At 39.7% G+C, this 24,531-nt stretch overlaps 2 protein-coding genes and 1 long non-coding RNA gene across 7 annotated transcripts; 1 reads left to right on the forward strand and 2 right to left on the reverse strand.

The window, feature by feature from the left end:
- Nucleotides 1-303: 303 nt before the first annotated feature.
- Nucleotides 304-2,377, reverse strand: LOC110048034 (tubulin-specific chaperone C-like). The gene is made up of 2 exons (XM_089296786.1): nt 1,903-2,377; nt 304-966 (listed from the first exon to the last, which is right to left on the reverse strand). Exons 1-2 carry the CDS (start codon nt 2,317-2,319, stop codon nt 394-396), a joined length of 990 nt encoding a protein of 329 aa, XP_089152912.1. The 5' UTR covers nt 2,320-2,377; the 3' UTR covers nt 304-393.
- LOC110048027 (uncharacterized) lies at nt 2,371-19,158 on the forward strand. Of its 5 annotated transcripts, none has more exons than XM_089296785.1 (21): nt 2,371-4,312; nt 5,140-5,185; nt 5,689-6,005; nt 6,668-6,785; nt 7,021-7,100; nt 7,452-7,586; nt 8,132-8,211; nt 8,820-10,557; nt 11,299-11,455; nt 11,582-11,807; nt 12,086-12,148; nt 12,266-12,385; nt 12,607-12,732; nt 12,862-12,912; nt 13,183-13,266; nt 13,393-13,476; nt 14,084-14,182; nt 15,682-15,745; nt 17,106-17,233; nt 17,505-17,636; nt 18,556-19,158. In XM_089296785.1, exons 1-20 carry the CDS (start codon nt 2,467-2,469, stop codon nt 17,622-17,624), a joined length of 5,682 nt encoding a protein of 1,893 aa, XP_089152911.1. In that variant the 5' UTR covers nt 2,371-2,466; the 3' UTR covers nt 17,625-17,636; nt 18,556-19,158. The 5 variants fall into 5 exon arrangements, with proteins under 5 accessions (XP_089152911.1, XP_089152907.1, XP_089152910.1 ...); XM_089296781.1 differs by having other exon boundaries at nt 17,505-17,616; XM_089296784.1 differs by having other exon boundaries at nt 17,505-17,571.
- A 130-nt stretch (nt 19,159-19,288) lies between these two features.
- LOC149107517 (uncharacterized) lies at nt 19,289-20,254 on the reverse strand. Its single transcript, XR_016209409.1, has 2 exons — nt 19,800-20,254; nt 19,289-19,725 (listed from the first exon to the last, which is right to left on the reverse strand). It is a non-coding gene; the product is annotated as an uncharacterized LOC149107517 (long non-coding RNA).
- Nucleotides 20,255-24,531: the final 4,277 nt, after the last annotated feature.

The raw sequence follows: 24,531 nt of genomic DNA on the forward strand, positions 1-24,531 counted from the left end.
ACTACAGGTAAACATTAATGTGAATTAACCCCACACTTTGACCCACCAACTGAGGAAGTGTTACTAATGCTAATTCCTGTTCAACACCCTGCTAACTAACCAAATAACACCAAAGAGGGAGACGGGAAACTTGGATGCAGTCATCCTGCAGGAGGAGACTGAAAAACATGATCAAGGAATTGGTGGATGGACTGATGAATGTCTCCACAATAACACTTCATCAGCCAGGGAAAACACAAGAAGAATTATTATGGACCTAAAACCTAGTGTTGCTGAAAATAGGAACAGAAAAACAAGACAGAATTTTTTACAAAATGTAAATATTAACAAGTTTATTTTGCTTTGTGAATAACAGTATGGACTACTAAAACTAAAAGCACCAAAGTTGAAAGCTTACAAGGTCCAATTGTTTGTACGCTGATCCTCGCTTATTATGAACCAGTTAGGAGAAGGCTCATCAGCCTTCAACCAATTAAAATCATTGACTAGCGACCAATTATTCTCTGAAGGATCAAGACCTGCTGACGCAAAGTCACTCTTCAGGTTTTCATATTTCCAGTTAAATGGAGCAAAGCCCAGATTGGAACAATCCTCAACAATGGCCCTGCTTGTCACATGAAGGTAAAACTTGCTGTCTGTGGTGCTATGAACCCGCAGCTGATGACACGGAAAAACAAACTTGCAACTGAGACAGTCTTCAATGAATACAGCTCCAGAAACTGGTCCACATAACAGAGTGCAGTCCTTTAGCTTATTCATAAGTAGGGCTGATGGTGCTCCATAAATTATGATATTGCAGTTCTGAAGATCTCTAAGTGTGATGTCTCGATTCTTGACCTGTGATGGAGCTAAGGTGAGTGTGTCGTCTGAAACCCCTTGAAAACCAAGACTGGCATCTGCAATCTTTTTTTCTGTACCTGACAGAGCATCCCCTTTGTTCTTAATTTCTTGCTTGATTTGTCCTTCCTAACAAACAATATTTTTACAAGGTTTAGAAGTATTTATTATTATAGTACTCCCTCTATCTTCCCAACTTCACAAGATGTTATGTGTAACATGAAGAAAAATTATAAGTGGTATCTCCAACATAACAAAGTGCCAAGGGATGCAGAAAATGTGTTTGTTAGAACAGGGATTTGTTATATCTGGGTTCTATTCCATACACATGATCAAAAGTCTGTTGATAGTCAGCTGAGTGTCAACTTATATGTATTGACACTCAATGGCATGTCTGCCAAAATTAATTGACACTTGATCGACTGTCGACTGGAAAGATGATCGAGTATCGATCAAGTGTTGATTGAGGGTATCAGTTGAGGGTCTTGATAGACAGTCTGTGGATGCCTCTGGAAAACATGATCCCTGAAATAGGATGGGCTGGAATCCAGATTGAGTGTTCTATGCATGCTCATCTAGTCCCCAGGGTCTACATGTTTTTGGTCAATGGTGACCAAATAGACTAATGCTTGACACTCTGGATGAACTAAAAAAACAGGAGGTCCAGTATGACTGTGTGCATACATTCAAGTTCAAATAATTATAACATTTCTGAACATGTGTAGAACGAGTAACCACTGTGACTAATTCTGGCTCACATTACTATTTCTTGCAGGGATCTTGATTTCTTAGTGCTAACCAAAAGGCTTGCGGCCTTTTGGAATGGAGTAGGATTCCCAGGGGCTATGATTCTTTTGGTTTTCGATGAGGGTCACAACCTCTAGCTACTACTTGCTATTGATTTATGAACCTTCCCCCCACCCCCACCCCCCCCACAAATGACTCCCTCTGTTGTTGAGTCCCTTTCAAAAATCTTGAAAATTCACAAGCTGCCTGGGAGCTCTGCATAGCGTTTAAGGTATTAGATAAGCTTAACTCACTCGTAGACATCTTATGGACACACACCTCTTTTACCGACGACTCTTTTTTCCTCACTTTGAAAGCAAACTTCTTCTTTGGTATGTATTCTTCTCGTTTCTCGTTGATCTCTTGCTGTAACGCTTTTAAACTGTCCTGTGACACTTGAATGTCACGAGAAGGTAAAAACATTGTTGAATCCGCCAAAAACTTTTGGAGTTTTTGGCACTTATCTGACAAGCAATCGAAGAATTCTACCGCCTTCATTTTATTGCCAGCTTCTATCAGTTCTGCCCTTTTACCTAGCTGTTCCTCTATTGCTCCCTTCTCCTTGGCGAAAGTAGATGTGATATATTCTATTGTTTCTGTTGGCTGTTCGTTGCTTTCCTTATCAGCTTTACGTCTTTCAATGGCTGCCAATCGTTCTTCGTTCCGTTTCTCAAGTCGCTCCCTAACATCCGCCATTTTCGAATAATTTTTGAGAAGACCCGGATGCTAAGCTCGAAGGCTAGGCTACTATTTTTTGTCAAAGATTCGCGCATGGTGGCCATCTTGCCTGAAAATGAGTTAGCCGAAAACATCTTTAGTTATTAGCTTGTAACGTGACGGAAAATGAATCCGTACGCGTATCAACAAGCACAATTACAACAACAGCAGCAGCAACAACAACAGCAGTATCAATACCAAGCCCACTACCCGCAACAACAGCCGTATTACTACATTCAACAACAACCTTCCACTCAACCGCAAACGGCTTACCAGACTCCTCAGCAGTATGCTCAATACGGAACAATAGGCTATCAAAATCACCAAACACCTGCCAATACAGGACAATATTCTTTACAAGGATATCCACAAGTCGCTGGAGCACAGTATGTGGCGACAAGCCTCACAGGACAAACCTTTTACGCGACGGCCGCTCAACCCAGCCAAGCCGTCCACGAACAAGCAGCAGTCCAACCTCAGAACCAACAGGCTGTCAGCGACGAACAACCACCGCCATTACCGCCGGAGCAATCCGATTCTTCTGCTGCTGCTGCCCCTCCTCCCTTACCTCCTGAACCGGCACCCACATCAACAGTGGTTGAACAACAGATTTCTGAATCTCAGAAGCAGTACCAGGAGAAGTATGCAGCGTGGCAGCAGCAATATGCCCAGTGGCAGGCACAGCATCAAAACCATCCTGATCAGAAACAATATCAAGAATGGCAGAAGCAAATGAGTCAATGGCAACAACATAACCAAACCCTGTTAAAGATGAAAGCAGCAGACGGTCAACATCAGCAGACAACTGAACAGCATGCTGTGACAGCTACTGTGACTTCACAGGGTCAAAGACAGGCTATTAAACAACAACAGCCACATCATCCAGGGGAAAGTTTTGTTGCTGCCCAGCAAGGACAACAGCAGTCATATGAACAATATCAACAACAACAATCACATTACCAACAACAACAACAATTACCTTACCAACAACAACAGCAACAACAACAACAATCACCTTACCAACAACAACAACAACAATCACCTTACCAACAACAACAACAACAACAACAACAATCATCTTACGAACAACAACAACAACAACAACTTCTTCAAAACCAGCAGCACCGTCAGCCATCTCAGTCTCAATGGTCTCAAAATACTTCCATGCAAAATCAGCAAGGCCTAAATCAACAGTATAATCAGCAACAAAGCCATAATTATCATAACCAAAACCGACAATACCAACAGCAACAACACCAACCATGGAAATCACAGCATGAACAACAGCAAAAACCAAACTGGATGCAACATCAGAAAGGTGATGGTGACCAGAACTCTAAGAATAACAATCAAGCTTCATTGCCAACAAACATTCCTGACTTGATGCAAAACAAGCCTATTGGAACTCACAAAGCTACAATCCAACAAAATCAGCTTCCAAACTGGATGGAGTCTGGCAAAACCTCAACATTGTCAAGCCAACCAGGACAGAACCCTAGGTGGATGCCACCTGCAAAGGCAGTATCAAATCAACAACAGAGAACTGCAGTTAGTGACAGTGGTGCTAAACAACTTCCAAAATGGTTGCAGGCTAAGCAAGGCTTGTCAAATCAACATCAACCATCTGAAAGGAATCAACAAGAAGAAAATAAGATGCCAAAATGGTTACAAGAAAAACTTGAAAAAACTGAACAAGATGTCAAACAAGAAGCTGCAAAGAAAGCTCTTGAGGCTCAAAAGAAACAAGTTCCAAAATGGCTACAAGAAAAAGTTCCAAAAACTAGTCAAGCTCAAGCTGTCACTTATGGCCAACAATCACAAGAAAAGCAAATTCCAAAGTGGCTTAGTAAAGACAAACCTTCAGTAGATGGTAGCCAAACAGGAGACCAAGTGAAACAGGGTCACATACCAAAATGGCTTCAGTCTAAGACAACAGTTGCTCCAGGTAGTACTGTGACACAAACATCATCAGGTACATGTGGAGATAGGATTATAATCTGGTTGTTTTAATTCAAAACAGTCATAATACATAGAGAAACTACATGTAAGTTTTAAGTTCTGTAGCCTTTTGCAGTTACAAAGAAAGCCAGAGCCATCACGTTTACACCACATTGTTATCTCCAGCTGTTGGGTATTTAACTTCAGTAATGTTTCTTTTGCAACTCCCTGATCTCCAATGTGACTAAAAATTGAGTAGTTCGTATAGTGTGATCGTCCGGGTGAGTGTAGTTCTGAAAAGAACTGTTGTTGGTGACTGACGTTTCGACAACCTGAGTGGAAGTCATCTTCAGAGTCAAGGGAATAGTGTTTGTCAGTCGATGATCTTATAAGTCTGGTCCGTTGAACGTGATTGCTCAGTATAGCCATGATGGTATTGGCTGAAAGACTCGTGTAAAGTTTGTCATCAGTCATTGGTGGGTTGAGTGTTGGCAACCAGATAATTATTTAGAACTGTGGGCAATTCTCCTTTTTTGCAAGGTTAAAAAAAGCACTGGAGTATTTTTAGCTACTCTTGGACTGTGCACCTGTAATTAGTTATTGTTTTCAACTGTCTTGCTCTTTACAGGGAAAACCAAGTCTATTAAGTGTTCATTGATAAGCATTAACTACAATTTGGATTAAATTGTAGTTAACAGTTGGTTTATATCTACTTGCATGTCTAAATCTCTAGAATGTGACTTTTTTTCCTTGTATATAAGTAAGAAACCAGCATTTCAGAAGTTTTTTCCCACTTTAAATTCATTGCTTTTTGTTTATTTTCTGGTTAGATTATAAATTGGTTATTTTCGTATGTTTCAGCTGAAACATCCACAAAATTGTCAGTAGAGTGGGATAAAAGTGAAAGGTATGTATTTATAAGATGAAGAGGTTTTCCTTTTACGATATTGGGAGATTATTTTTGTGTTACACAAAAGTACTACTTGATAATGCATCTCAAATAACATGGTTAACATTACAATAATCTAAATTAAAAGCAACTCACATGCACCCAACATTAACGCAGAATTGTAGAGTGCGTGCCTAAATATAATTTACTGAATGAAAGATGAATGTTCAGCAGTCTAACAGGTACATGACTATACATATAAATACCTATATAACGATATAAATACTACATGAACAGAGAGTTGTGTGCTTTGCAACAGCTTTCATTTGGATAGTCACATAATAAATGTTGTATCTGTCGACACAGAAACTACATGATTGTATAACATTGTGCAAGTGAAGCTTGAACTGCAAAATGCAGAACACTGTTTTAAATTTCTTCTCAATATGACAGGAGGCTTACCTTGAACTCTTACCTGGAAAAGTAACATTGAGAAATGATTTTGAATCCTTTTCTAACAGAAATGTATCTTCTGCTCCGGTTACCTTGAGTCCACTCAAGCTGGATCCTCTCAAGGAGCTAGAGCTGCTACGACGACAACAAGAACAACTCCAACAGCTTCAGCAGCTTCAGCAGCTTGGGAAACACTTGAAGCAGACTTCCGCATCAGATGTTCCTGAGAAATCAGAATCAACTGCAAGCAAGTCATCAAGTGCTGTTATTTTTACAACTAAGGCTGAGTCTGGGACAGGTGACTCAAGGTCGTTACAGTACAGCCATGGGACTCAGGGTACGCCAGCTCAAGAGAAAAATAGCACTGCAGCAGATCGAAACACAGGTAGTGTGACTTTTGTTTCAGTGGTAACTTTGGATGTGGCTGAATAACGTTTTGGAAGTTTTGGTAAACTAAATGAGAGACTCAAGAAATGTAAGAATCAAAAAAGTTGAAAGTTTGTGGCTGGTCTTGGCCCATAAATAAGCCCACACAAAATGACTTGGTCAACTTTCTTCCATCTTAACTTCACATTACCTCAGTAATCCATTCAAGTTTACACTCTGTTATTGGGATTTCTCCTTGTTTGACTGCATCAGAGAGATTTTTTTATGTTGGATGAAAACAGTGTTCTCCTTTTCAGGCAGTAACTGGTAAAATTTACTAGCTGTAGCGCCACTTATTACTGCCTAAAAACGCTTGGATTTCTATAAAATTTACTGGTTAAAAGAAATAAGTAGTTGAAAAACCTCTGACATTTTCCTCCGAGTGCACACAGATAACTAATTAAAAGTATTTGTTCTCAGTGATGTGTGGTCATAAAACCTGAAGGAGTTTACGGAAAAGTATTTGTGTAATTTAGTTTCTTGACAGTAATACGGTAAATACATGAACCTTGACAATAGCATCATGAGGACATGGAAACATTATTATTTATTTTTTCTTGTTTATAAATGCATTGTTAATCAGTATTGGTAACGTAATTAGTCCTAATTTCTCCTTTTCAGTTTCCACTGAGAGAAATTTAAAACAAAAAGGTGCAAAGCAACCTTGTAAATTTTTTCCTAATTGTCGATTTGGAACCAGTTGTCGTTTTCAACACCCTCCTTGCAAGTTTGGTTCAAGGTATGTCAGTTATTGTAGCACTTAAAAGAAATTTGACTCAAACTTAATTCTGTAAATAGCATTAAATGCATTTTTCTTTCATTCCCAGTGGTATTCTTAATAACTCTACATGTAATTCAGCGTCAACGATAATTTAATTAGTTTTGCATCAAGGCCTTAAAGGCTGAATTAAATCTGCAAAGAAACACATTTAAGCTATGATCACCTACATGTATGTGTTATAACCTATTCACAGGTGTCCAAAAAGTGAGTGCATATTTGATCACAGTCCAGAATCGTTAATTGAAGAATATCGAGAGGAATCTCAATTCCAAGGTATAACCACTTGTCTGTTAACAAAATAAACATCATTAGTTTCTTCTTTCATCAATACCATGATAGATATATGAAGTGCAGATGGTAGATTTTTTGAAGAGTGGATGTTCTATGTGGCCTAAATTAAGGACCTTTGGCTAGTGTTGTGTATAATGTATTTTGGGCCCCAGTTTACATGGTGATTTCTTTTGACTAACATGTTAGTCTGATATAACAGGCTTGTTAAGTTGTGCCTGGGCTAGGTTGTACATGAAGTAGCCTTGTGGGCAGTATTGGTTGATTAATGTGGGTATACTGTTCTTGGCCTATTGTATAATGATTTAATTGGGTGGTGATTTTTGGTGATTGTAGGAGATTTTCCAGAGGAGTCTGAGTCACATGGCAATAGTTGTATGGCATTTTCAGGAAGAGGAGATCAGATTCCTGGTATTGGAGATGGTGAACTACCAGTGGTGCCATCAAAAACAGGAGATACGACTGACACAGGTCAGTTAATTTATGTCTGTCCCTTAACACAAACAACTGAGAGCGTACTAGGGTACTTGATGGACAGTGCTGTTATAGCGCTCTTTGAATTTTTAGTGTTTGGTTCCAATGCTAATTCGAGGGCAGGGAATTATGGCGAGCAAATGCAAACAACAAAATTTAGGCACTTTGAAGGAAAAACAGTGTAATCCAAGAGAAAAAATAGTGTGAGGCTAATTTAGATTGAGTTGAACTGTTCTAATTTTTGTTCTTGTTGTTGCTGTTGTTTGACTCCTCAAACAATTCAGTCTGATAATGCTTTGATTAAGTGCCAGACTGTTGCGAACGAATGCAACAGTCATTTGAGGGCATTGGTTTATACTATTTTTGTTCTCTTATGTCGGGCTTAATGACTACCATAACGATATTGAAACGTTTAAATTCCCTCCGCAGATTTCAATCATAGGATTTATGAAGAAAAATATTTAGGTTGGACCAAAATCACAGTTTAATTCCTTAAGTTCCGGAGTCTAAAATATTAATTCATTCTATGATCATGTTAAAAGCAGTTGGAGAGAGGAAGGACAATGACACAAACCAAGACAATAGTAACCAAGCCAGTAGTTTTCAGGACAACAGCTATGAGGTAATATTTGTAAATAGCCAACTGGTCTGCCTATTGCCAGTTGGGATTTCTGACCATGTTATTTTTATCTACAATTTACATTAAATTTGTTTCATGATTTGTTACCATTGGCCCTGAAAACCCTGCTAGGGAAGTGTTCACAATGATGAAAGGGTTAAGACATTTTTGTTATTTAATTTAATTGAATTTAATTAAGAGAAACTAAAAGCATAATTAGTTTGTTTACTTTTTAAAGTATTGTAACAACATACAAGGCACATGTAGTTTAATTTTTATCATTTTTAACTTTCGGGTCAGGGAATGAATATGGTCATAGCAGTTATTCACACAACTTTAAGCGTTGCAACTGTTATTTCTTGCCCCCTTTAGTTTTTATGTACTCTGCCACAAAAACATTGCACTCTTGTACATGTAGTTCCATATTGACAATCAAGCACCCCTTCTACTAGTTATAATTCTTATTTATTACATTGTTCCCTTTTTTAGCCAATAGTTTTTATTTTTATTTTGAAACTCATAAAAATGCAGAAGATTGAAAAGAGCTCAATTTAAGATAAAGCAAAATTCTCAGAATTGTATAAATGTATTATCTAACTTTGTTCTTGAAGGTATCTGGAGAGGACTACATGGAGGTTGAGGATGAACACTATAAAGAAGGAGAGATGGCCAAAGAAGGAGAAGTTGCTGTTCCTGATCAAAGTGACACGCAAACTGAAGAATGGCAACAAACTTCTCACCATGACCTTCACTGGGATAGGCCCCCACATCATCAGGGAGAACATGCCAGTACAGCCCCTCCTTGGGATAGAGAAAAGACCTCCCATGAGTCACATTGGCCACCACCTAGAGACAGGTTATCCAGATGGGAAGGAGAGCAACTACCTCAGGAAAGAGATGGGAGGCCACCAGTGCCAAGAGAGGGTGAGCGTCATGATGAAGTATGGAACCGAAGAGAGTGGAGACCTCCATTTGACAGGTTTGAAAGGGGACCAAGACCACCTTTTCCAAGAGATGAAAGTGATTTTGGGCCTTTGGCCCCTAGGCCTGGGAGAGACAGAAGGCTTCCTTTGCCGCCAGATGAACAAGATAGAAGGCCCCCTTGGTTGAATCAGCAAGGTGCAAGATCCCCAGTCTCAAAGGATGACTGGGACAGAAAGCCTCCCATTCCACGAGTTGAACCAGAGTCTGGTAAACAGGAAGACCAAGCGCAAAAAGAACCATCAAACAAGGTTCCAGTACAAAAGGAAGAGAGGGACAGACCACCATTTCTAAGAGGAGAGCAGGAGAAACAACCTATTCCTAGGGATGACCAAGATCGGCCACCTTTCCCAAGAGATGAACGTGACCAACCGCCCTTCCCACGAGGTGTATGGGACCGACCACCGTTCTCAAGAGATGAACAGGACAGACCACCTTTCCCAAGAGATGAACAGAACAGACCACCTTTCCCAAGAGATGAACAGGACAGACCAGCTTTCCCAAGAGATGAACAGGACAGACCAGCTTTCCCAAGAGATGAACAGGACAGACCACCTTTCCCAAGAGATGAACAGAACAGACCACCTTTCCCAAGAGATGAACAGAACAGACCACCTTTCCCAAGAGATGAACAGGACAGACCACCCTTCCCAAGAGACGAACAGGACAGACCACCTTTCCCAAGAGATGGATGGGACCGACCACCCATCCCTAAGGATGAACAGGAGCGACCACCCATCCCTAGAGATGAACGGGACCGGCCACCCATCCCTAGAGATGCCAGAGTTCAGCCACCTTACCCAAGAGATGATCGGGAAAGGCCACCTTTCCCAAGAGATGAACGAGACCATCCACGTCATCCAAGAGATGAGCGTGACTGGCCACCTTTCCATAGAAATGAAAGAGATTGGCCACATTTCTCTAGAGATGATTGGGATCGACCACCATTTCCAAGAGATGAAAGAGATTTTCCATTTCCACCCAGGGGAGGTAGGGATCGTTGGTCACCTCCTCCAAGGGATGCAAGAGGAAGATGGCCCCCATTTCCTCGAGAAGAGATGGATGAGTTTGGCTGGTCAAGAGAACATGGCCCACCTGGTAGACCTTTTTCTCCCCCATTGAGAGGTAGAAGGGCAAGACCACCATTCCATGAGGATGAAAGAGGGAGACCAATATCGCCACCCCCATGGCCACCAACAGAACATTACAGACGGGGACGGTCCCCCCCAGGATCAGACTTCAGAGGCAGGCCTCCACCTCCTGAGAAATTTGATCGGTTTGGTCATCCTTTGCCACCTCCTCCATGTGAAGCAGATTTCTTTGATGAGCGAGGGAGGCCACCACCTCATGACTGGGATAGAAGAGACTGTGAGTACTTTTCAGCTTGCCATTAGCTTGTGTTACCCTTGTTGTAAAATTATTTGGTGTGTTGTTGAATGTGTCTATAATGAAAGTTAGCCAAATGTTTTTAATCCAATCAAAGCTTCATCCAGGTGTTAATGGCTACCTTTATATTACAGAAATATTTGATACATTAACATAACTATAGCCACAACTTTTACTGGCAACCCTCAGAATTTTTCTCTTTGTTGGCTTTGCCACAAAAATCATGACAAGAAAGGTGTATTTATTCAACAATAGTTGAATGAAAACTTTTTAGGTATATCAACTCTCTTTACAAGTGACAACAATCAACACACTATGTCAATACATGTGGTTATTCTCTTTTGTTTCCTTTTTAGTGTGTCAACGTCAAGTTGTGTGTCAAATTTCCATGGGCTCACTAAGTTGTTCCAGTTTAGTTCCATTCTTTTTTCTAACCTTGTTTTCCTTTTTTCTGGTGGGTTTCTGTGAAAGACTGTTTTGGGACATCATTTACTCAATCAGAATAATATTCAACTTTTTGATCAAGTCTTGTGTGAAATGTTGAACTTCAAGTTCGAAAGCACAGGTTGCATACACCCTGTAGGCAGTTTCCAATAATTATTCCTTTTGTTCTGAGATGGAAAGACTTGACCAAATTGGACTGAAATAACAGATGGGTAGTGTATTCTTAGTTTATGGTGTACTAGTTAACAAATTGTTGGTCATTTCTGAATTTTTTTGCAGGGAGAAGACCACCTGGAGAGGAGAGACTCAGAGAACCTCCATACCCAGATGATCAATGGAGAAGATCGCCCCCACCCTACAGGGACCACCCAGATCATTTACCCCCTGACCACCCTATAGAACGAGAAAGAGATGACAGAAGAGGTCGAGAAGATAGGTAACTTAAAGTAGCTGTTCGATTATACCATAAATTTCACCTTGCAAAAATAGTGAGACTAAATAAAATAATCAAGTATGTTCCATCTAATTATCAACTGGTGGTTAAATTTCTTGATGCAAGCAGATTTTATGAGGAGCGTCCACTAGACAGAAGACCCCCATTTGATGATTACTTCAGGGATCGACCTCCCTACTCTGAGGACTATCCTCCACGTGACCCTACTTCTTACCCTCCCCACCCCGAAGAGGGAAGACATCCAAGTGAGACACCACGAGTGGAGAAAAAGCCAGAGACTGTTCCTGTTGAAAGTATTCTGGACTCTCCAGGACGGGATTCTAGACCTGATAGGGTAAGTCTCACCACTGTCTTCTTCTGATAAGAATATAATCAACCACAGGATATTACATGTATTAACCAGATTGGTTTATTCCTGAAGGTATATATGACAATTATCCAGTGATATTAATGGTTATTACAATAAGGTAGTGTTCTTCAGTGTTGTAGATTATTTCTAGAGGAATGAATATTAATTGTAAGGCCTTCACTACAAAGCAAATCCATTATTGGTACATGTAGGGTTTTTCTCAGAGAGTTGTTAAGCTGACCATGTTGTTCTTTGAATTGCAGATTGTTATCATTCTTAGAGGCCCTCCAGGGAGTGGTAAAACACATGTAGCCAGGCTTATTAAGGTGAGGCACATGAGTAAATTTTGAGCAAAGTACAGGGTAATTTTGTCTTGCTACAATCTATAGATGAAAATGCGTTAAGATGTGAAGTACATGAAGGACTTTTCTGTTTCCCATCAGGACAAAGAAGTGAGCTATGGAGCACATGCTCCACGAATCTTAGCTTTGGATGATTACTTTTTGATGGAAGTTGAGAAATCAGAACAAGACCCTGACACTGGAAAGAAAATAAAGAAGAAAGTAAGTTAACAGCTACATGTATCAACTATTGAGCAAAACTCTCAAATTTGTGAAAGTATAAAAGAAATTCACTTACTACAAATGCAGTCCACAGTCACGCAGCCACTTTCTAATCATTATTAAAGATGTGGATGACCATTTTGAACAGCAAATCACAGGGATTCTAAAGGCTAGGTGTGACAGTACTAAACCTCTGTAAATCGTTTCTTTTTTTCCTTCAGGTAACCGAGTATGTATATGAAGAAGAGATGGAGGAAGCCTACAGAGCAAGTTTGTTTAAATCTTTTACTAAAACACTGGAGGATGGTTTCTTTCCTGTCGTCATTGTGGATGCTATTCATGACAAGGTGAGGCTGGAAATGTTATCTGAACTTGATTGCCTGAGCATGACATTATGCCGTTACAGATACTGTAAAAAATAAGGTACCAGACATAACAGCAGTCGGCATCAATATGGCTTTGTTCTAAATCTACAGGTTGAACATTTTGACAAATATTGGAGTCATGCAAAACAGAAAGGTTTTGAGGCAAGTGGCACTATTGTATTCTTGAGATGCAGTTTAATTTGCCAATTTCGGTATATTAGAATTGTAACTTGGCTCTGAGGCCTTGGGGAATAAAACAAAAGAATTCACATCAAATTTGAGGAAGAATAATTAATTTCTTTTGTTTTATTCTCCTAAGCCTGGGAGCTAAGATTGAGTTTTACAAAATTGACCTATTCTAAGATGAATATTCCATTGTGAAATTAAATATTCTTTGTTAACACTGGATGGCACAATTTTTACTTTGAACAGGTTTATGTAGCCGAATTAATGGCTGATGCGCATGCCTGTGCTAAACGGAACAGTCACAATCGCACCTTTGAGGACATCAACAAGGTTTATTTCTTTTTTTGCTTCTTCTTTGGTGTTGTCAGTGTTCTGTCCCATCACCAAAGCTGTGTAACTTAGTTGGGTTAGGGTTATTTATTAGTTTGTTCATTCATTTATTAATTGATTTATCAGATGGTTGCAGCGTGGGAAGAGACACCAGTTCATCATCTGAGGCTTGATGTACGATCACTATTACAAGATGCTGTCATTACTGAGGTATGCTGTTCACCCCTGCTTGAATGCTGCTGGGCATGTTTTGTTCTCAAACAAACTTTGATGCCAAAAAGTTAACACAACTGCCATTAAAATAACATAACTTCCTGAGCTTGGTTTAGAGAAAAAACCTGTGCAATGTACCTAGGTGATGTCAATGTTCACAATTATTAGAAGGTCATCATTGCCATCATCTTTATCATTATCATCATTATTGGCTACAGTGATAATTTAAGAATTTAATGTTGTTATTCTTTTTATTTCATGCTTGCCGTGGCAGTTGCAATTTTATGAATTCTTTTCAGAAGTTGCCTTTGTTTTGCTATTCGGTGGATTTAATTCTGCTTGAAAATAGCAAAAGGGCTTCAGCCAGGATTAATCAGAGTAAAAACTTTAAGGAAATGCTTTCTCACTAACATTATTTTAAAAAATACAACTGTCAAAACGTCAGTCTTCAAGAGGTAAAATGGCCTTCGCTGTGGTTTTGACAGGTTATATAAAATACTGTTAACCAGAGAGCACTTCTCTTAAGTTTTCATTTTTCTTTAAGATTCCCTTTGGACCGAATGCATTTGTCATGCTAAGGATTGTGATATTGATTTTCACAAAGGTTGAGATGGAGGCAGCTGATGACACATCTGTGGCTGCTGCTGCCACGGAAGCTCCTGCAGGACAAATGGAAACACAGGAACAGCTGGAGGAAGAAGAGGTAAAAACTAACGCAAAACAATTTGTATTTCAGTGATAACAGATCATTGGACAAGATTTACACAGGAAGGTATGATTGTAACTAGCATTCCACTTGACTGAGTGAAAAAAACAACAACAACAAAATGGCAAAATAATTCTCTTAATGAAAATTACATTGAAAAAAAGTACATTGAAAAATAAAGCAATCTAAAAAGGTTGCCAAAAATGCAATGATTGTTTAAATCAAGTTAATGACAACAAAATTATTCCAATTTGTCATGACCTGAAATAAAAACAGTTCAAAGTCAACAAAACCAAAAAGCAGATGTGAAAATATTTGTAACATCAATTGATAAGTGGCAAGTTCATCCATATTCAACTGATGTTGAAACCTGTTTAATCATAGTTGATAAAGAGTATTGATGCCACTCATTACAACGTGTGCTGTTCTCTTTGTCAAAGGACTGAAAATAGCACCGTTTGATCATGCAATCTTTGTAACGGAAAACCGTCATAATTTATATAACCTTCCATTAAGAAAATATTTGGTGAAACAGTGTTTATACAGCTGTAAAATTACAGTGCGGCAGGTGATGAGAATATAGCCTAAAGGTGAGCCATAAGGCTTGAAGACTTTTAGGCTGTCTTAATAACTGTAGAAAAATATTGGTTATTGAACTTCAAAATATGCAATGATCAATATAATGCTGCAAATTATAGAGAAGATGCGCGGATTGTTGAAAGAAAAACAAGCAATTGCCAAATGGAAACGAATTCTACTGAAAAGTATGAAATGGGATTGTTGCACAGGGACTATTCTAAGCGGAATGACCTGTTAGAATAAACTCTCGGGTGAATGAAATGATGAGGTCCAGTGTACAAAGTAAGAACTGACTGAGGACTGCATAAAGTATATATCCTATATACCAAAATACCTTCAAAGCGCTATGAAACTATCTTCCAGTGGTCACTTCATTCTTTTTTTTTGTGGAGGGCTTATTACAAGAGGAGGAGAAAACGTACTTAATTAATTGAAAGAATTAATTGCACTTCTGTACACACACAAAAGCAATTAAAGACAATTAAATTACATCTGGTGAGCGGATAGCTCCCCAAAATATTTGTACTTCGCTAACTTGTCCTGTGCCGTAGAAGGGCGCAATAGAGAACATGGGGGATTCTAGAGAGATTCTAGAGAGGTAGTTCTTTTACAATAACTTCCGTCTTTGCTATTTTGAAAGAAGCCACCCACTTCATTCTTTAAACTGAAAAGCCCCTCACGTCCAATTAGGTCCTGCACGATGTAAAGTTCCCTTTGTTGGACCTTGTTTTTTCTTTCATATGCTCATGTATTCTTATTTGTATCTTGAAATATTTTAAGCGTAGAATTGAATCTAAAGGTAAGCACAACCGTTTTCAAAAAGCAGTACCATTAATTGTGGTTATTAGTTGAAAATGAAAATGGGGTGAAGTGATGGTAGTGCAGTGCCTTTTCACAGAGTCTGTTAATTATTTCAGTCTGAGATACAGGTGCCTTTACGTAGCAAATGGGAAGACATGGAGCCAGCGGAAGACAAACTGAGTAAGCATCTTTTCATGTAGCACCATGTTAAAAATAACCCCTTCACTATGGTGTTGGTTATTTTCATAATACAATGATCAATTTTAACATAGAGAAAAGAAGTCAAAGACTACTAAAACTAAATTAAATAGTAGTTTGCTAGTTGCGACTTAGCAACGCCCGAGCTAACAAACGCCCGAGCTAACAAACTTTTTTTTTTCTTTTTACTTCACTTGTTTGCTGTGAATACCAGCAAATGAATTATTAAGTGCAGAAATGCGGAAAACAAAAAAATCTCTTTCTTTCACTGAAAGAAAGAGAAATTCTCCACATGTTTTCATTTACTGACCACGGCATAGTTTCACGTCTGGTTGATGTCATCATAGTTTCTTGCTCATGAAAAATACTTTGTAACGTTTTCACGGGGCCGGTAATTTCGGAAATACTGTTTGCAAGACTCTTTTTTTCTATGGAAAAAGAGTTGGTAAATATGTGGTTGGGAAGCTTATTATTATGGCATCACCGGAGCGCGAGTGTGAAAAGGTCGTTAGCATGCTGTCGTCAGCATGCTGTCGTCAGATATTGTTTTGTTATCCCTCGCGAGTTCCTGAGTGAACAGAAAATTAGAAAGGTAGGTTGAAAGGAGAGCGTCAACTCTGCAACAGTTTTACTTCTTGTTTCCTCTGATAACGAAGCGAAGAAGTGCAATCAAAGGTGTCGTCTAATGATGTTAAAAGGACATGTGCAAGTTATTGTGTCTGAACCACATGTACTTCGCCAATCACAGTTTATAATTTGTGGAAGCAGATTTTTAAGTGATGCCAAAATTTCGCCGGGCGACCAACTTGTTTATGCAGAGGATGTTGAATTATTAATCGATAAACAACTGAACTGAGTGGTGGATGGCAACGTACCTAACAATTTTGAGATATATCTCTTACAACGCCGCGTTTCGCGATTGCCTTCGAAATTTTCCAAGGAAAATTCCTGTTGAAAGTTACCAATTTGCTTTCGATTGTTTCATAAAACAGTGGAATGAAATGGGTAACTTTATAGCTTGCACATGCGCTGAGCCGTGAATCCAGTCTCTCGATTTGTCTCATATTCTGTAACAGATGCTGCTATGGTTCGCACGGCTGCGATAAAATTGATACGTGTATCCATTTTATCCGCGCTGGCCATGTTAGTAGGTGTAGGTAAATCAATAAAAGGGAAGAAATTCAACGTAACAATTTAACAGCAGTAAGTAAATTCATTTTAGATTTTAAGGGCAATTTTAGAGCTCGAAGGAGATCATGACAGTTTCTTTAGGAATTAGCCAGTTTGACCTCTGGTTTAAGATTTTAATTTTAGTGAAGTGCTGGTTTTAACTTCATCGCAGATAAACTTGACGGCATCCGACCACTGAAGGGCAAGAGGAGGAGAGAGGAGTCGCCCCCATTCCCTCTCAGCGATGATGATGACCCATACGACGAACGCGAAGAAGACATGCGCATTGGCAAGAAGAGGGTGAGCAGTCAGAATATTATTTTTACGGGCCTTCTTTCTGTGGTTATGTGATACGGTGGAGAGGGTAACAACGCATATATACGTAGTAACAGGCTAAAAGCATGTGTAAATGTAGCAAAGACCAGTAAAAGATCGACATTACCAGTGAATGATTTACTCAATACTTGTGAGTGCATGCGTGTGAGCGCACGAGGCTACATTCGTACGTAGGGGCATTTTGTGGGTGGGTGTGTCAGGGCCTTTGAAGATGTGACCTTCTTATATTCTTCAGGTTCGGTGGGCGGACCTCGAGGAGAAGAAAGAGTTAGAGCATAGAAGAAGAATCGGCTTTTGCATAGGTACCGACTGGAGCTTGTTAACGGATCCTCACGCTGAAATCCCCCGTATGTAGGGAATTAGTATGGTGAGTTTAATATTCCTGAGCTGCGTCTGTGGCCAGGAAGAGATGGGTTTGTTTGGAATCCTGCGAGTATTTTAATACCGTATGGGGTATTTTCGCGTAAGTTTAATTCATGTTACTCCCTTGTTGTGGGAGCAGGTTTCATGACCATGTTTCGAAGGCCTTTTCATCATGCAGTGAACAAATCGTGCAAAATAAATGAAGTTGCTTGCCATGACGTGACAAGGAAATGTCCCTCAGGGCCGGTGTTTTCTCACGATCAATTTAGTGAGTTTGCGAGACAACGAGTTTATGAAAGTACTACGTAACGCAACAGTATTGCGTGAAACGTACGTCATAATCATGTGGTGTGACATGGTCGCCTTAAGGCGGCGAAATAGGAGATACAAAAACCCTCAACTTGTCGCGCAACATTGTTTCGTCGCAAGTTTGGGTTGATGTTTCGCGATTTTCACCTTGCGTGATCAACTTGACGCGCAACAAAAACATTTGTTGCGGGTTGAAATGCAGCGCGCTGATTGGTTGATTTGCTTGAGCGTGAGCAAATTTGTTGCGTGACAAGTTGTGAGTTTGATGAAAAACGAGCAACTCTACTTTTCGCAGCAATTTTCTGCGACAAGTTGATCACGCAAGGTGAAAAACGCGAAACATCGACCCGAAACTTGCAACGAAAAAATGTTGGGCGACAAGTTGAGGGGTTTTGTATTTCGTATTTCGCCGCCCTTAGGAAAGCTTCCTTGCTTTTTTTGCGAGAATCACGTAGCTAAAATATCACTGCACTTAAATAAGCAAATTTCTAAAGCAAAGTTTACTTGAAAAGTTCACATCTTGCAAGCCACTGTAACCTTCTGCACCTTGAGCGCTGTTGTTGTTAGTAATACTCGAATGTGATATTTTTTTCATTTTTTTGTAACACCTTCAGGTACCTTTGAAGAACCGCCCAAGACAGAGCATTCGTCCGAAGAACAAGACAAAAAATCAGAGAAACCGCTTCGTTGGGACTTTTTCATTTAACCGTTTGACCCCTGGGTTGAAAACTGTGCCAAGATGATAATATAATTTTGAACGACTCTCATGCACGCGCAGTGAAGGTTTTCCTGTACACTCCCTTCTACAGCATGAAAATAGTACAACAGCGTTCGCTTGAAAACGGCCACAGTCCACTTACTTGTTTTAATGTATTGAAAAAATGAGTCTTTTTTACACAGTATTAAGAAATTTAAAGAAAACCATTGTCATGCAAATTTAATAACCGAGTTACGCCAGTCTCACAAATTGTTCGCAAATCTTTCATAGGATTTTTTTTTAATAAATGTAGAAAATGTGTTGTGTGTACTGCTGCGGCGGTAATGTTCATCGGTGAAGATGCTGCGCGCTTTCAGACCACAAGTTTGTACGGTGTGAGCTTTTTTTTTTTCATACAAAGACGATAATTAATATTGATGAAGAAAACGAAAATACCGCTTGCACCTGCTTGGTTTGTAGCGACAATGTATTGAAGCAAATAAAGTCAAACTTTCTTCCACTGTTATTCACAACAATCTTCAAAACTAAACACAGCAAAACGTCGTTTGAACAGTGTAATAAACCGAATAACATACTGTGTTACGAAGTTACATCCTGTCCGAATTATTGGAATCAAAATTCGAAATTAATTCCTCGTGTTTCTTTGCGATTTAATAATTTAAACATTTTACTAACAGATACATACAGAACTTGGTTCCCAAATGTTTTACCGTGTTGCTACCCGGCTCAGGGAAATTTTCCCACCGTTTTTGTGGTATTCTGTAGAACGATAAGTAAATAATCGTGCTCTGGTGCCAGCATTATTTCGTATTTCTTTGTTCGTATCCGGAAGAACTGTATATCATCCGTCGGATCAGTCTCTCTTATCGTACTTCTAGCGATAGCTGTCAACGCAGTACAGTGCTGGATATAGTAACTTGTTTCCATTGCATCCAAAGTACTGTGGAGTGCTTGTCCGTCTCTATCCGCAATGATTACCCCGACAACGTTCTGGTGATCTTCGATGCGCTTCAGCACGTCTCTGACTTCCTTGGTACTATGTTCAGCCATTGTTAAAATAACTGACCTATTTATATGCAAGCAAAATCAAATTATTACTGTAATCTTTTTACATGAAAGAGTCTTATATAATGTGCTCACCTTTCTTTGGCGTTTGTTTCCGATCACTTCTCAAGATGCTGTCCAGTTCGTTTTGTATGGTTCGGCGTAACAGTAAAATTCCACCTGATTTTATATCGCGATCGTAAACTTCACCGAATGAAAATTATTCATACAAACGGGACCGCCTGTGTGTTATCTGGAGTAAGTGCTTAAGCTGTTGATTGGCGGAGTGTCCTCATATCTCCTTGTATTCAACAATTTAAGACAAGCTCTTGCTCGCAGTCCGGCCGAAGATATGGTGTTTTTACTTACGTTTCCATGGTTTGAATATATTAAGATTGTTATGATCAAAGGTGTGAAAGGTTTTTACGATTAATCGTCAACTAACGCTTTCCTCAAAACGAAAAATTCTGCGGTAATCACATACCCTAATTACCCATTTGAGAGAAAGAGTGATTTAGTTTTTCGTTTCGTTCAAGTTCTCCAAACATCATTTGCGTATACTGGAAGTTATGCTAATCCATACAATTTGTACATTTAGACAATTTTAAAGGTACTTGTATAAGTAAGTTTACGTTATTCAATTTTTATTTTGAAAAAAAAAATGGAAGCTGCTGCATTGCAGATTTTTTTCAAATATACTTGATGTTATGAAAGTGTTCCCCCAAATTACTAACGATGTAATGTTTGTTATTAGAGGTCGTTGAATTGAAGAACGAAGTGCCTTTTCTGCCAAACAAGTTGTGTGTACAGGTGGCTCAATATCGTCCAAGGCAGTTACCGTTTCCCGGCAATTTTGAAGTTTTTCTCTCATGCGTGTTTTTGTTTTGTTTTGTTGTTGTACAATTATTTGTAGCGACGGTTTATTGCTGTCAAGCTTAACCCAAAGTAACCCAGAAAACAAAAAGCGAAATGGACCAATGTTAAATCACCAGTATTCACGACTTGAACTGAACGAATGGGTGCCGCACGCAAGAAAAGATGCAGATGCCAAGTTAACTTCACCTGATTGGCGAAGAATAAAACCAGGAACATGGCGGGTTTCCTTGGGTAAAGCTCTGAAGATAAAGCTCATTATAGAAAATGCCTCCCGCCCCCTCCGAAAAAACAAAGAGCCAATAAAAGCTCAACTCATCGTGGTCAGTGCTCCGTTTAAAGCACTCCCTCACGAAGAAAATCACTTCCTAAATAACAAGCAATGCCGGGAATACAGACGTAATAATAAAGGTTACTAAGTTGTTTATAAGTTGGCATTATAAACTTACATCCCTCCCCACTAAAGAAAATTGTTTCCGAAAATGACAACAACAAAATTTTGCAGGCAAATAATTCAACAAGAAGAATATAATAAGAGAAATTTAAAAAAGATGCTAAAAATGCATCTCATTGTTCATGAGTCCTTGTAAATTTTCTTTCATTTCCTGTGGTTCTTATGACTTGTCTTGAGCTGACTAAACTGATGGCTTATGTGATCATAACGAGGGATACATCAGAAATAAAACACGCGAGGTGAGAGCGTGACAAACGCCGCATGTTGTCTTGTCCATAGAAAGGGAAGCGGTCCCAAGAGAAAGGAAACAGTTTCCCTCGGCAAACGAGAATTTTTACCTAAAAGTTGAAATGGGAACATGACCAAAAGAAGCTATTGTATGACGATATATACCGTGATCAAACCGGTCGGAAAGTGGAGATACCAAAATAGTCAAGCAACACTCGAAATCTGATGTCATTTATTATTATGTTCAATGTTGAATCTTTCGTGAAAATCACAGAGCGCATGGTATAAAAGGAAATTCACACGTTTTGAGAGAAATGGGGAGCATTGAAGTACGCCAATTTTATGCCGCCTCTCTTTCTCTCTCCGTTAAATCGTTTCCCTACTGAAAGAGTTTGCCAGCCGGTAAGGAGACGTGAAACTGTACTTCAGAAACCGTTTGAACGAAATTGTCATTGCAACTGGAAGATTTCGTGGCACGTTTCGGAAACTTATCATCCTGAATATTGAAATGTCCATCTCATAGACTCGCTGTGTATTTCGTGGCCATTAAATCAATAATTCCGGGCCAGACGTTTGGCGGGTTATCGCTCCCCTGAGAAACCGCCTTGCCTATATTGCCTCGCAGCTTTCTAAGCCGCATAGTCGTTATCTCCTCGGCTTGTATATAAATATAAAGATGAACTTGTATTATTGGTCTTATTCGGAGGGGAACAGGGGCTGTCTCGCAGCCAAGCGCTTGGGCGCAATGCTCAGGTTTTGTGAAAAGCAAAACTACAAAACTTCGACTTTATTTTGAAAGGAATAAACTCGTGCGCAACTCGTTTGCATTCACGAGCTAAAACCTGTGTCTGATCTGTCTTTCAATACGGCAGCAATACAACCCTCTCTTGTACTGTTGTCACACTCGCGCGAACCGAACCAACAGGCAAGCGACACGCTCATATTACTCCAAGGACAGACGACTGGGAAATACCTGACTAAATTACCGAAAAGGCGAGGCGGCAAAGCAAGGTGGAAGCGCCAAAGGAGGATCATGGAACGTGATTTTATCATGCACATTTCCTATGTTGCAAAGAGAACTACACTGACCATTTACAGAAATCGTTGCCGAGAAATCCCACAGTGTTATAAACAAAGCCAAACCATCTAAAGGAAGTTATGTGCAAATAACCAAACCCATCCAGGCGAGCCTTTCTTTCTTATATGCTTAGGCTCCGTCGGCTGACACACACATGGGCTCCGGGAACAATAATGGTCACAGCTCTAGTCTCAGAGCCTTTGGTTCTCTTAGTCTGGAGACCATCTGCTGAAAGAATCGTAAGACAAAAGGTGGTTTGGCATTTCTCGAATCTCGCAGGGGATTTAAATTCTCTGTCTGCCTTTGTCCTGTCTTTTCTAGCTGGCCCCAATCTCGGAAAATAAATTGACAGACACGTCATCAAAATCTTGCTCAAGCCTGGTTAAAAACGATAGATAACCCTGTTCGTGCTCTGGTCTTAAGCCCTGGTCGCGAGTGTCTCACGCTCGCGCGGCGCTCTTGTTGGACAGCATGGAATACCCAGACTCTATTCTAATGAAAAGACTCTAAACCCTAATATTGTGATGACAGCATTATCTTTCCTTAACCAAGTGACCCCGGAGAAACTTGATTAAACTTAATTAATCCATTTCTAAGAGAGAATCGCATCCAAACGCGAGCTTCGAATAGTCGGGAGCTCTATTCACCAATTAGAGCAACCCTGTGAGTTGTTGTTTCAATGCGAAACAAAAAGTTAAGGATCCTCTTGCATTATATCTTAAACTTTATTTGTGGAGTACAGTTTGAAGATGACAATATTCTTAAGCGCTGATTTGTTTTAACCACGCCCTTTTTTTTTTGCTTGCCAATTAAACTCGTTATATAGACAGTCGGGAATGATTGGGTAAGTATAGATCGAAGGTTGTAAGGCCAAACGTCGTGCTAATGCCGTGCCAAACTCAAATGAATTTGGCCCAGCAGTGACATGACAAAAGAGCGGCAGTGGTTTCAAACGTCGAATTTCGTCCAGTCGCGGAAGATCGGAAGAAGTTTGCTTTGCTGAAGGCCATTTGAAATGGTAGAAAGCAGCGGCAGCCGATGCAGTAAGCTGTGAATTCAGTTGGGCACGGCAAGAGCACGCCGTTTGAGGCCAAGTCGTGCTAATACCGCGCGGCATGGACAAGGCCTGCCGTGCTACGTAATCGTGTTGAACATAATTCAGCCTACTTTGACCCTTGTGAATGTTTTTTATTACCATTTTTTGTCACGGTCTAGGGAATTGATTCCGCGACACCAACAAATTTCTAACGCGACGAAAAATAACGCCATCTAAGAAAGATTTCAAAACCAGACTTCAAAATTCCTCCGTCACGTGTGATCGTGTTCAATCTTATGGCATGATGAAGGAAAGGAGAGCAGTCTCGAGCCCAGAACCTTACTTTTTGTGATGCGAGGGCTCTGGGAAATCGAGGCCATGAATGTAAGTAAGAAACTTTATTTTATGAGGGTAACACTCAACAGTAATTAAAATTACATACAAACTTGTGGCCCTCTAAAAGTAAAATACAATTCAATCAAAAACCTACACCTAATAATAAAGCCGAGGTCTCAAAAGAGATCAGTTAGCCTCTGGGAAACGTAAACGTAACCAAACATTCCAGTCCATAAACAAAATGGCATCCGGAGCTTCTGGATCTGTAAAGTCGTAGATTTGGTAGAAACTTCGACGTTTTAATAAAAAAGCAGTCACGGTTTTGATATTCCTCCATAATGAAAGCATATACTTAGGAAACCCTGCGACTGTCGTAAAGTTGTTATTTTGATGTACTTCCCCTTTCCTTGGATTGTTCCGGATATTTTAAACTCTTTTTCTCCCGTTCTTTTGAATGTAATGACAAGATTACGTCGTCACATGTGTGCCTTTTTCGTGCTTTCTTTTATCGCTGCTTTTCTGTCAACGTTTTTCATTTTCTACCCAGGGTTTGTATTTGCCAATCGCCGGTCCCCAGGAAAGGTTGCGCCTTAAATTCATTTTTTTTTCGCTTAATGATCGGAAACGTTGACAATTGTTTCAATCGAAAATCAAAGCCATACTCGTACTGCCTTGCGTGTCAAGTATGCATTCTCTTCTTGAATTTTCTTTCTTACCTACTAGCTTGGTGCCACCCAGTTTGTATCAACTATTATGTGACAAGTCTTCAATGCCATCCTTTTATCTATATTTTACAAGATTTTATTTCCGTCCATATTCTCAG

This window comes from Orbicella faveolata, unplaced genomic scaffold (assembly GCF_042242905.1).
Source record: "Orbicella faveolata isolate gen_17 unplaced genomic scaffold, um_ofav_v1 contig_27, whole genome shotgun sequence".
NCBI classification, from domain to species: domain Eukaryota; kingdom Metazoa; phylum Cnidaria; class Anthozoa; order Scleractinia; family Merulinidae; genus Orbicella; species Orbicella faveolata.

Bases quoted from the DNA above. Each gene is read 5' to 3' on its own strand.
- LOC110048034 (XM_089296786.1), bottom strand. From the start codon at position 2,319: ATGGCGGATGTTAGGGAGCGACTTGAGAAACGGAACGAAGAACGATTG. The intron at 967-1,902 runs GTGTGTGTCCAT...ATTGTTTGTTAG, and splicing joins AAGAGTCGTCGGTAAAAGAG to GAAGGACAAATCAAGCAAGA.
- LOC110048027 (XM_089296781.1), top strand. From the start codon at position 2,467: ATGAATCCGTACGCGTATCAACAAGCACAATTACAACAACAGCAGCAG. The intron at 12,149-12,265 runs GTGAGGCACATG...GTTTCCCATCAG, and splicing joins ATGTAGCCAGGCTTATTAAG to GACAAAGAAGTGAGCTATGG. The intron at 17,234-17,504 runs GTGAGCAGTCAG...TATATTCTTCAG, and splicing joins TGCGCATTGGCAAGAAGAGG to GTTCGGTGGGCGGACCTCGA.